This window comes from Perognathus longimembris, chromosome 24 (genome assembly GCF_023159225.1).
Source record: "Perognathus longimembris pacificus isolate PPM17 chromosome 24, ASM2315922v1, whole genome shotgun sequence".
NCBI classification, from domain to species: Eukaryota; Metazoa; Chordata; class Mammalia; order Rodentia; family Heteromyidae; genus Perognathus; species Perognathus longimembris.
In genome coordinates, this window is record NC_063184.1 from 21,785,846 (window position 1) to 21,798,253 (window position 12,408).

Consider the following 12,408-nt stretch of genomic DNA (forward strand, 5'->3'; position numbering starts at 1 on the left):
TTGAATGAATCTTTAATCTCTGTAATATTTTATAATTTTGTGCTTTGGTTCTATGGAAAACACTGGCTCACTGAGTAGTAAATATTTTCTAAGTGCTGACACATTTCATAACATTGTATTAGAAAAAAATAATATCACTACCCATCCATTAATAATGTAGAAATGTCTGTTTTCAAATATTCAAATTTCTCTTTGAAAACTAGAATTTTCTCACTGACAACAAATACTGTGCTTTCGTTGATAACTCTTCACTCATTTTTGAAAAGTTACCTGCCAAATACCTAAGTCTGTTCAACTAGTTCATCATTCTTTCAGGTAAAAATTATTTTTGTGAACAATGACTCGTTAACTGGAAGTAATCATGCAATGCTTTTCCTTGAGATAATTACTGTACTGAGCTATGAAATAAGGGGCACATGTTTCACAAAATATGCAAAGGAAAATTTACTGGTACACTGGAATTTTAATCAAATTCTTTTTTCAGGAATTTGCTTTTTTTTTTGGTCAGTTCTGGGGCTCTACCTCTGAACTTAAGGTGTGTCCTTGAGCTACTTATGGCTTTTTCTGTGATTAATTGGAAATGGTTTCATGGACTTTCCTGCTCAGGTTGGCGATCCTCAGATCTCAGCCCTTCCCGCCCCCCCAGTAGCTAAGATTATAGGCATGAGCCACTGGCATCTATTTGGAATAGTTTTTAGGAGCAAACAACAGTAAAAATGCTAAGGGCTAATAACTACAAAGGCATTTCTGACATGATGCTTATTATTATTTTAGCAAACAAGCTCCATTATATTGAATGTGACAACTCTGTAATAAGTTTTTTGGCTTTTTTTTTTTTTTTTTGGTGGTAGAGGTGGGGCTTGGACTTAGGGCTTGAACACTGTCCCAGAGCTCTTTTTGCTTAAGCATAGCGCTGTACCCCTAAAGCACAAGCTCTACTTCTAGTTTTCTGGTGGTTAACTGTAAATAAGTCTCACAGACTTTCTTGCCTGGCTTTGAACCATGTTCATCAGATCTCAGCTTCCTGAGTAACTTATAGCAGCGAACCACCAGCACCCAGCTTATAATAAGTCTTTTGTTTTTTCTTTTTTGCCAGTCCATGTTCATCAGATCTCAGCCTCCTGAGTAAATAAGACTATAGCAGTGAGCCACCAGCACCCAGCTTATAATAAGTTTTTTGTTTTGGGTTTTTTTGGTTTTTTGGGGTTTTTTTTTTTTTTTTTTGCTCAAGGCTAGCACTCTAACACTTGAGCCACAGCGCCACTTCTGGCTTATTCTTTCTGTGTATGTGGTACTGAGGAATCAAACCCAGGGCTTCATGCATGCCAGGCAAGTACTCTACCACTAAGCCACATTCCCAGGCCTAAGTTTTTGATATGACAAGATTTAATAGTAATTGTTATATTGGTGCAAATCAGTTTGTTTTATTTTTTGGTAGAATCAGTTTTGAATTCAGGACCACACATTTGCCTAGGCTTTCTTATTTGGTTGGCGCTCTATCTGGAGCCACACATCCGTCCCCAGCTTAGCCTTTTGCTGGGTATTTTATAGATGAAGTCTGGTGAAATTTTCTGCCTAGGCTGCCTCTGAACTGCAATTCTGCAGACCTCAGTCACTTGAGTAGCAAAAATCAGAAGCATAAGCTATTGGTGCCTGCAAAAGATATTTTCAAGTAGTATCATAAAGGCAGTAAGAAGCACACACATACACAAGTATGAATAGGTAGAGGAAACAACAGAAAATAGGTACAATTAGAAAGAATCTTATCACTATTCCATTTTGACACATGGTGATGGGGATCTGTGTTCCATGGACTATATCAGGAGGTAAGTGATATTAAAGGAAGAAAAAATAAAAGCTGAACACTGGTGGCTCATCCCTGTAATCCTAGCTACTCAAGAGGCTGAGATCTGAGTCAAAGCCAATCTAGGCAGCAAAGTCCATGGGACTGACTATCCCCAACTAACCACCAGAAGTGGTGCTGTGGCTCCAAGTGATAGAGCACTAGCCCTTGAAAAAAATAGCTTAGATGCCTGGCACAGGTAGCTAGCATCCGTAATCCTAGCTACTGGCTGAGATCTAAGGATTGTGGTTTGAAGCCAGCCCTGGCAGTAAAGACATTCCCCAATAAACTACTAAGAAAAAGTTGGAAGTGGTGTTGTGGCTCAAGTGGTAGTGTTAGATTTGAGCACAAAGAGGAGCTCCCAGCCCCTGAATTCAAGCCCTGGGACTGGTAAAAGAAAAAAAAAAGAGCTTAAGGATAGCATCCAAGTGCCAAATTCAAGCCCCATGATTGCAACAAAAAAATGAGGTGGCTATTTAAAGGCAAGTAGGATTCAAACTGATGTCAGTTGGAATACACAAAATGCTCAATGAACATGAAGGAAAGGGACTGGGAATGTGGCTTAGCAGTAGAGTGCTTGCCTAGCTTGCATGAAGCCCTGGGTTCAATTCCTCAGCACCACATAAAGAGAAAAAGCCAGAAGTGGTGCTGTGGCTCAAGTGGTAAAGTGCTAGCTTTGAGCAAAAGAAGCTCAGGGACAGTGTTCAGGCCCTGAGTTCAAGCCCCAGGACTGGCAAAAAAAAAAAAAAAAGGCACAATCCAAAACAAATTACTGGGAGATTAATTCACAGATGGGTAGCTTAAATAAATGATGACCCACAAATAAAGCCAGGGAAACTTTAAAAAATTAGAATAGCTTCACTGATGGTCTTTTCCAGCTGAGATGTTCTATAGTATTTGTTTAAATAAGGCTCAGTGCTCCTTTTATCTTTTCTTTTTCTATTTTATATGAAAGGGTCCAGCCTACGGGTTTATATTTCCATCATTTTACACGGACCAAAACCAGGTGTTCCTTTGACAACTAGTTCTCCCTGCTCTCTATACATACGCACTAACTACTGCAGACAACATATATTTCCAACCCTTCAATATCTATTTTTCCAATAAACAATGTTTACGTTGTCTTAGCTGCTTGGTGACTTTTGTGATCCTTCTGAAAAGAATGGACAATTTAATCTTCTGTGATTTAGACTGTGATCTTACTTTGCTTCATATTTTTCTGTCAATCTATTTATCACATTATGCAATTTAAATATGTAATTACATGTACTTCCTTCTGTCCTTGAGTATCACGCTTTATTTTTTATGAGTAAACTCTAGTAGGCTCCCTCCTCATTTATCATCTGCCATTTTTTTTTAAATCTCTTCAAACCTACTGGGTTCCCAAAAATCAAAGAAAAAAGCCCAATAGTTGAGCTAAATGTCCGAGGCTCAGGTCTGTACTGCTAGCTACTCAGGAAGCTGAGATCTGAAAGTTGTGGGTCTATGCGAGCCAGAGCAGGAAAGTCTGAGATTCTTCTCCAATTAATCACAGAAAATGCCAGAAGTGGAGCTGTGGCTCAAGTGGTAGAGTGATGGTGCCCTGGCTCAGAGTTCAAGGCCTGGGAGTGGTAAAAACAATAAGGTGAAATAGTTCATAGTCACAAAAAAAGATTTATGTTCATCAGGAAACAAAAAATATTTTGAGAAAATGTGCACAATTTTCACCATCTAAAAATGTAAGTATTTACCAACATTGTGCAAAGGGGAATTTTAAAGAATTGTACCTATTAATCAAGGTATACATGTGAGAGAAGGAAATATGAGAAAAATCATTCCACACATCTTCTCTGGTAGAAAAGAGAAATAGGGCATAGCAAGCATTGATTTCTTCAGGCACTGTGAGGAGCTGGGGTTAAAGGTTATTACTGAACACTTAGCATGTGGGAGGCCCATGGCTAATTCTTTACCACTAAAAAGACAAAGAAAAGCCACCAAAAAAAAAAGATATAAACTCTGAAAGCATAGGTCCCGGCCATCCCAGAGGACCATGGGGAAATAATCACAGGCAGGAGAAGAAGGTTCATAAGGTTTATTAGTGGGGCCATAGTTCCCAAGGGAGAGGGAGCTACATGGCGTCTGCACCTTATCCAGGGTGGCAGCTTCTCTCTCTCTGGGGGTTAAGGGGAAGTAGGTAGGTAGTGAGTAGGAGTGGCTCATTAGGTATGGGTGGATCTGGGGGGTAGTGGGAGGAGCTGAGCACCTGAGGCTAGGGAAATGCTAACAACTTTAATCCTCCCTACTCAGGCTAGGGAAATGCTAACAACAACTTGAATCCTCCCTACTCAGGAGGCTGAAATCTGTGAAATGCAGTTTGAAGCCAACCTGGGCAGGAAAGGTGATGAGACTCTTACCTCCAAACTACTCAGGAAAAGACAGAAGTGACACTGTGGCTCAAGTGGCAGGTATCTGCCTAACAAGTTCAAGGCCCTGAATTTTATCCTCAGCACTGACACACACAAAAAAAGGAAGACTGTTTTAGTCAGAAAAGGTAGACACTGGGGGAAAAAAAAAAGCTACATACTAAAATCACCTTGCTTATGCAATCCTCACTCCAACTTACTTGTTCGAAAGCCTACTATATCCCAGTCACCATTCAGAGCAAAGGGGCTGAGCATAATCTAGTAGTAGTGATAAACACTAGAAAAGCCTGTGTAAAGTTGGGGTGAGGAGGAGGGAGGATTTGCTGTTAACTAGATAGTAAGGGAAGGCATTTATATGTAAATAGCATCCGGGAAGTTCTTTAGGCAGAACAAATGGAAAGAAGCAAGAGATCAAGATTTTAGTATAGCAAGAAATAATATAGCAAAAAAAAAAACAACCCAAAAACAAAAAAAAAGAAATAATATAACCAAGGCATGGCAATTGCAGACGGTAGAAAATAAAGCCATAACTCAGATAAAATAATAGCGAGCCAAACATGGGCGGCTCACGCCTATAAATCTAGTTACTCAGAAGGCTGAGATGTGAGGATTGTGGTTCGAAGCCAGAAAGGGCAGAGAAGTCTGTGAGACTCTTATTTCCAATTAAATTTTTTAAAAGCCAGAAGTGGATCTATGGCTCAAGAGGTAGAGCACCAGTGTTCAGCCTAAGAAGCTGAGTGGCAGCACCCAGGCCAAGAGGTAGAGCACCAGTGTTCAGCATAAGAAGCTGAGTGGCAGCACCCAGGCCCTGAGTTCAAGCCCCCCTCCCCCCAATGGCACCAAAACACACACACACACACACACACACACACACACACACACACACACACACACGGGTTAGTTGAAAAAAGAGTAATTTAAAGTGTACTACATATTATTTTCATCTAATAACTTTAACACTCTACTATAAACGAAAAGCATTATACCAGTATGACAGTATGAGAAATTACCATTTGATAACAATGGACAAAGTAAGGTCAGTCCCCATTTCCCAAGGATGATTCCCATTTCTAGTCCTCAACTAAAATCAAACTTGTCCTTTCACAGGTCCAGCACTAGCATTCACCAGGCTCCCCCACCACCTCCACACAAACTGTCTCAGCAGTTGAGACAGGGGCCCAAGGATTCTTATTCAGATTCTAAAAGGCTAGCACAAAGGAGTATAGCAGGTACTTCCTACATCTATTCAGATGTATAGCACAGACATTTCTTTCTACTTCCTAAACTAAAACATTCCTAACATCTACTTCTTTCCAACCACAACCAGACATTTAATCCCCACCATTTACTAAGAACAACCAAGACCTCCCACCCTCCAAATTCTGTATCAATGTATACAGTACTTAATAATGCTAGTGATGTTATAAAGCAACTTTCTTTCATTTTAAAATCTATCCAGAACATTGATGAAAGTACCTGTACAACTCATAGATGAGGATGGGAGGGAGAGAAGGAGGAACAGATGACACTGTACAAAAGGAAATGTACTTATGCACTGATGCATGTAAATGTAACCCCTCTGTGTATCACCTCTATAATAACAAAATTAATTTTTTAAATCATTCCAGCTTGGGGTTTTGGGTTCAACCTCCAGCACTGTAAAAAAAAATTTTAGCCAGAGTCTATAATGGATACCTAATCTTCCTGCACAAGACTCAAAAATTCAGTGACATTTTACAATGATCTTTCTAAAGTACTGCACTCCTAGTTAAGACAGATTTCCACCATTCCAAGAACAAACTTAATTTTCATTTTTCCCAATGATAAGACTGAATCCTACAACTGCATCAGCTTGTCATTTAGACTATTGAAAGGAAATCTCAATACATAAAAGAAAAAGCAGCAGTAAAATAAATCATATTCTATTTAGGAAAAGTCAATTCTATTTTTTACATGAATCTTCTTAGGAACACAAAGGCTCAATGCCTATGTGCATCCAATCATGTATTTATCAAAATGAATTCCAGGAAATGGAAACAAGAGGTTTTTCTTCCTTACTGTTTGTTTGATTTTTGTCTTTTTTGTTCACAAGGGGAGGACACAGAAATGGAGAGACAAAGGGTGAACAAATGCAACAATGGTGTTCACTAGACACTGTGTTGATTTTATTTGTTTTGTTTTTGTTGCCAGTCCTGGGGCGTGGACTCAGGGCCTGAGCACTGTCCTTGGCTTCTTTTTGCTCAAGGCTAGCACTCTATCACTTGAGCCACAGTGCCACTTCTGGCTTTTTCTATATATGTGGTGCTGAGGAATCAAACCCAAGGCTTCATGTATAGGAGGCGAGCACTTTACCACAAGGCCATATTCCCAGCCCTAGACACTATGTTGAAAATGAACTATGCTTTGGGTGGGGACATGAGGGAAAACCTGGGAGACAGCCAGGGAAGGAGTGACATTGTCCACAAAGAAATATGCTCTACCTGATTTATGTAAACTTTAACCCCCCAGTACATTACTTTCATAATAACAATTTAAAAATTCACATGACAAATATTGATACCCAGCTGACAAAATGTTTTTATTTTCAGGTATGGAAAAAAAATGGATCCAGATTTTAAGCACTCTGTCACTATCCCACATTTAACTACAATGAAGAAGAGGTTTTTAAGGACTTAAAATTCTATAGCCACACCCTACTTTTCCTGCTGTGTTAACTAAGAAATAGATGAAGCCAAGGGTGTCAGCCCTCACCTTTTAAAATCTCACTGGGAGGTAGCTCCCTGTGAGAGGCTCATTATGGGCTCATTCCTGTAATCCTAGCTTTGGAGGAGGCTGAGATCTGAGGATCACAGTTCCAAGCCAGCCCTGGCAGGAAATTCTTTTCTCCACTAAACTACCCAAAAAGCCAGAAGCAGAACTGTGGCTGAAGTGGTAGAGCTCCAGCCTTGAACAACAACAAAAAAAACTTACAAAGGCAAGATTATGAGTTCAAGTCCAGCCTGGGCTACATAGGGAAACAATGTTTCCAAAAAAACAAGAGAAACAGATTAACATATCTATTGAAACTTAAAAAAATAAAAGTATCTGGTGTTCTGACATTGACTGTAGTATGTTATGCAAATCAAATATCCATAGCCTGGGCTGGTAGCTCACACTTGTAAACGCACCTACTCAGGAGGCTGAGATCTGAGGATCAAGGTTCAAAGCCAGCCCTGGCAGGTAAGTCTGTGAGACTTTTACCTCCAATTAACTACCAGAAAACACAAAGTAGCGTGTGGCTCAAAGTGGCAGAGCACTAGCCTTGAGCTGAAGAGCTCAGGGACAGCACCTAGGCCCAGAGTTCATGACCCACAACTGACAAAAACAAAACAAAAAAACAAACAAAAATCCACTGCAAGAATAACCTCATGGGCTGGGAATATGGCCTAGTGGCAAGAGTGCTTGCCTCGTATACATGAAGCCCTGGGTTCGATTCCTCAACACCACATATATAGAAAAAAAGGCCAGAAGTGGCGCTGTGGCTCAAGTGGCAGAGTGCTAGCCTTGAGCAAAAAGAAGCCAGGGACAGTGCTCAGGCCCTGGGCTCAAGCCCCCAGGACTGGGAAAAGAAAGAAAAAAAAAGAATAACCTCATGACTTCTGTGCCTTAAACCTATTGGTGTTTTCTACATTCACCATAGTATGTAGACATTTAGAAGTCTCTAGACAAGGCCTTTAGAAATCTTAGTAACTTCTTAATTCAATCTATGGATAAATGTATCAAGTTCCAATTGCAATAAAGTATTTTAACTTGTCATTCTGGCAATACAGTAGCATATCTGCCATCACTATTACATGTAAATAGAAGAGTAGCAAACTAAAAGATACTAGGGTTGAAGATTCAATGTGACCAATTTTTAGGCCACGTGAATGTGTGTAGTGTGTGTGTGTATGTGTGTGTGCGCGTGCACACATGCACCATGTGCACACATGCACCAATCCTGGGCTTTGAATTCTCTGGGCCTGGGCACTGTCCCTAAGATCCTTTTGATCAAGGCTAGTGCTCTACCACTAGAACTTCAGCACCACTTCAGGCTTTTTCTGTGTTTAGTTGGATATAAGAGTCTCACAGACTTGGATTTTCTTACAAGGGCTAGCTTAGAACCAGGATCCCTGGATTTAAGTCTCCTGAGTAGCTAGAACTAAAGGTGTTGCTGTACTGGAACTCAGTGAGAAAACAGAAAAGCAACTTTTTGAGAGGTCGAATTGGGAGGGTCTCTACTGGAGAGCCAGCAACCAGCATGAGCCCCCAGTGCCCAGCTATGCCACATTAATTTAACAGCTGCTTGTGAAATAGTTTTGCATAGAAAAATATGTTTCAGGCCTGTAATCCTAGCTACTCAGTAGATTTAGATCTGAAGATCATGGTTTGAAGCCAACCGTGGCAGAAAACTCCATGAGCCTCTTATCCCCAATAAACTACGCAAAAAAGCCAAAAGTGGCAATGTAGCTCAACTGGTAGAGTGCTGGCTTTCAGCAAAAGCTCAGGGACAGTGCCTGCGCCCATAGTTCAAGCCCCAGGTCTGGCAAAAGAAAAAAAAAAGTGTCAGTGAAATAAACATCAAAATTTCTTTCATAATAGACTGCATAATACAAAGAGTCAAAAATCAGAATGCTTGAATTCTGGGTGTACTAAGACCCTAAAAACTCAGATGGTCTCATTCTGCAAAGGGTGAACATTTGAACATTTATCTTTTGTTGGTTGTTGTTGGTCATGGGGCTTGAACTTAGGGCCTAGGCACTATCCCTTAGCTTTTGTGTTCAAGGCTAGCACTCTACCACTTTGAGCCACAGCACCACTTCCAATTTATTGGTGGTTAACTGGAGATAGTCTCAAGCACTGCGAGGCACGGACACTGATGAAAGTGAACTATATAACCAGTGGGTGAAGATGGGAGGGAAGGAATGGGAGACGAGGGAAAAGGTGACACTGTAAGAAAGGAAATGTACTTAGTATCTAATTCATGTAAATGTTAACTCCTCTGTACATCACCTCTATTTAAAAGTCTCATGGGCTTTCTTGCCCAGGCTGGCTTCAAACTGCAATCCTCAGATCTCAGCCTCCTGAGCAGCTAGGATTACAGGCCACTGGCACCTGGCTAACATTTATCTTTAGCTATCATTTGTTTAGAATTTATTTCACTGTGCAAATGACAGAATGTAGAACATTTAACATTACACCTAAAAAAATAGTTCAAAAATAGTCCTGATTATTAACTGTTGAATTAAGATTAGAACAGAAATCCACATTTCTGATTTAGTCTTAAAACTTGTGTATAACAGTCTGCTAAATGAGGTTTAAAATGTTTCATTCACCAGGAAGAATACCAATTATTCATTTCTGTTCTAGAGATACGCAGGAAATCAGATGGAGGATGGCTTCACTGGTGGCTCAGGCCTGTAATCCTAGCTACTCAGGAGGCTGACACCAAGGCTCAATATCAACCTGGGTCAGGAAAAGTCCATGAGACTTTTATCTCCAATGAATGACCCAAAAGCCTGAGTGGAGTTGTGGCTCAAGTGGTAGAGCACAGCACCGGGGCCCAGATTTCAATGCCTCAGTATATGCACCAGGAAGGAAAGAAGGGAGGAAAGGAGGGAGAGAGAGGGAGGGAGGGAGGGAGGGAGGGAGGGAGGAAGGAAGGAAGGAAGGAAGGAAGGAAGGAAGGAAGGAAGGAAGGAAGGAAGGAAGGAAGGAAGGGAGTTAAGAAAAAAGGAAATATTAAGAAGGATCCAGTGGGCAATTATCTGAAAGTGATCATATTTTTATGTCTCTAGGCAGGATCAATGCCTATCTCACAGTAAGTGATCAATCTCTTTGAAGGAACATTGCAATGCATAAAAACCTGTAGCCAAGTAACAGCCACACAGTCTACCATAAGAATGAATCACCACCATTCCTTCAATAGTCATTCTGACCTATGGATGACCTTAAAATCTTGCTTTCAACTTGGCATCATTGGGCCACATTCCAAGAACTCACATAAAGGCAAGCCACAAAGAATGGATGGAGGGTGCTGAGTTGGAGGTTCGACAGTGCCTGCCACACTAGGTATGCTCTATTTCAAAGGACAAAACTGGAAGACAATGCATCTATGTGTTACACGGATGCCTCAATCAGGATCCCTCCCGCCTTGAAACGCAGCCCTTCAACGCTGTACCAGTTTGCAACCGTTGTAAACTCACCTGTTTTCTCAGTTATATCTGAATCGGGGGTGTTTGCCCTGCTAACTTCCCCTTCAGCATTCTCCTCTTCAGCACTAAGAGAAATTGGTGAAGAAGGGCCGGGCTGGGAAGTCTGGGGGGGCTGGGATGGCTGGGGGGTGGTCTCACGAGGTTCCTCAAGCTTATTCCTTTTCTCAAAGCGAAAACGATCCAGGTTGAAAAGATTCATATTGGCAGATTAACAGCACCCCGATGGAGTGGGAGGTGGGGGAGTTTGGGATCTTTAAATGAACTATCTGCATGGAGGGAAAAAAATGTAAAAAACAAAAATCAAAAGAGGGAAAAGAAGCCATTAAAAAGAGAGAGAGATAAAAGAATACGCAATATACAAAGCCACAGCACTCCACTCCCAGGGAATAAAGGGGTCCGCAAGACATGCCAGTGGTCCTTCAGGGCCGGGGATGGGGTGGGCTTCATTGTTAGGCCCTCCCGATCAGAAGGTGGCCCGGGGAAATCTATTTTTTTTATTATTTTTTTAAAATGTCCACGGCTTCCCACGCCATCCGCCCCCGCCGCCCGCCTCCCTCGCCGGGCCGCGCGCGCCGAGCCTCGTGCCGCCTCCGCTTACCCCCGGCCCCGGCGGCGAATCCGCCCCCCCCCACCCGTGGCGGGCCCCGAGCCCGCTCGCGCGGAGACGAGAGACACCGCCCGCACCCAAGGTGCCCGCGGCCCCCCGAGACGACCCGCCGGGGCCCGCGCCTCCGCTCGGCGGGGACACAAAGGGCTCCGCGAGGGGAGCGGCGCAGGCCGAGCTGGCGGGCGCCCGCCCGGAAGTCGACGCGGCGCGGCCCCAGCTGAGAGGAAGCTGACCGGAGCCCAGGCTCCCGATCGAAGAGGCTCCGGCACGAGCGCTCCTTTTGTGCGCGTGTTTCTTTAAAATACTTACGGCCTCGCAGCCTCCGAGCCGAGTAACAAAGGTGGGAAAGATAAATAACAATAACAATAATAATACTAATAATAATAAATCCCTCGGTGTGAATCGACGGTAGCCGGGATGGGACTTTCCAAAACAGCACCGAGAACGCTACCCAGCGCGCAGTGATGACGTAAGGGGCAGCCTAGGCCTTTTTTCCTCCTTCCCCTCCACCCCCATCCTCTTTCTTCCCAATGGCAGGCGGAACTCTTCCCGGCGCGCTGTTGTCATGGTAACTGGTACCCGCCTCTCTCCTCCGCCTAAGGATGGGATTGTTCTCCTTCTGGTTCTGATTCTCCAGGTAATCGACAGAGACTGTTCCAAAGGACGGTGATAATGACTACAACGAGAAGAAATTACATCGTTCATATTATAATATGACTTAAATGCTGATTTTTTTTTATTTATGTATTTTTTTTTTTTTTTATCTACTATGGGGCTTGAACTCAGTGCCTGGGCGCTCCCCCTAAGGTTAGCACTGGTACCACTTCAAGACACAGCTTTTAGGTACTTAATTGGAGATAAGAGTCTCATGGTCTTTCCGGCCCAGGCTGGTTTTGAACCAAGATCTTCAGATCTCAGATTTACAGGCATGAGCCACCAGCGACCAACTGGCTGTGATGAATATTTTAAGGATATAAAGTTGATCCACATGAGATTAACTTGTTTTGCCAAAGGAGGAAACTGAGACCCACAAGTGTTAAGTAGGAATGGAGGAAAATTTGGATGATCTTGAATTATTTTAAAGCATTTGATCTTTTGCCTCCCCCCTTTTTTGTCAGGTCTTGAACTCAGGGCCTGAGCACTGCCCCTGAGTTTCATTTGCTCAAGGCTTGCACTCTACCGCTTGAGCCACGGTGCCACTTTCAGCTTTTTCTGTTTATGTGGTTCTCTCTCTCTCTCTCTCTCTCTCTCTCTCTCTCTCTCTCTCTCTCTCTCTCTCTCTCCTCTCTCTCCTCTCTCTCTTAGTGCTTTCTCACTTTGAGC

At 42.5% G+C, this 12,408-nt stretch overlaps 1 protein-coding gene across 2 annotated transcripts in view; it reads right to left on the bottom strand.

Annotated features, from left to right (window-relative positions):
* Nucleotides 1–11,550, bottom strand: part of Smarcad1 (SWI/SNF-related, matrix-associated actin-dependent regulator of chromatin, subfamily a, containing DEAD/H box 1) — a 61,887-nt gene extending 50,337 nt beyond the window's left edge. Inside the window, exons 1-2 of one of the 2 annotated variants that reach the window (XM_048333463.1) lie at nucleotides 11,395–11,550; nucleotides 10,470–10,744 (exon numbers count right to left, since the gene is read on the bottom strand). In XM_048333463.1, coding sequence (XP_048189420.1) covers nucleotides 10,470–10,677 — 208 coding nt within the window. In that variant the 5' untranslated portion in view covers nucleotides 10,678–10,744; nucleotides 11,395–11,550. Of the gene's footprint in view, nucleotides 1–10,469; nucleotides 10,745–11,076; nucleotides 11,169–11,394 lie in introns of those variants that run through there. The other variant, XM_048333464.1, reaches the window with a different exon arrangement.
* Between the last annotated feature and the right edge of the window lie 858 nt (nucleotides 11,551–12,408).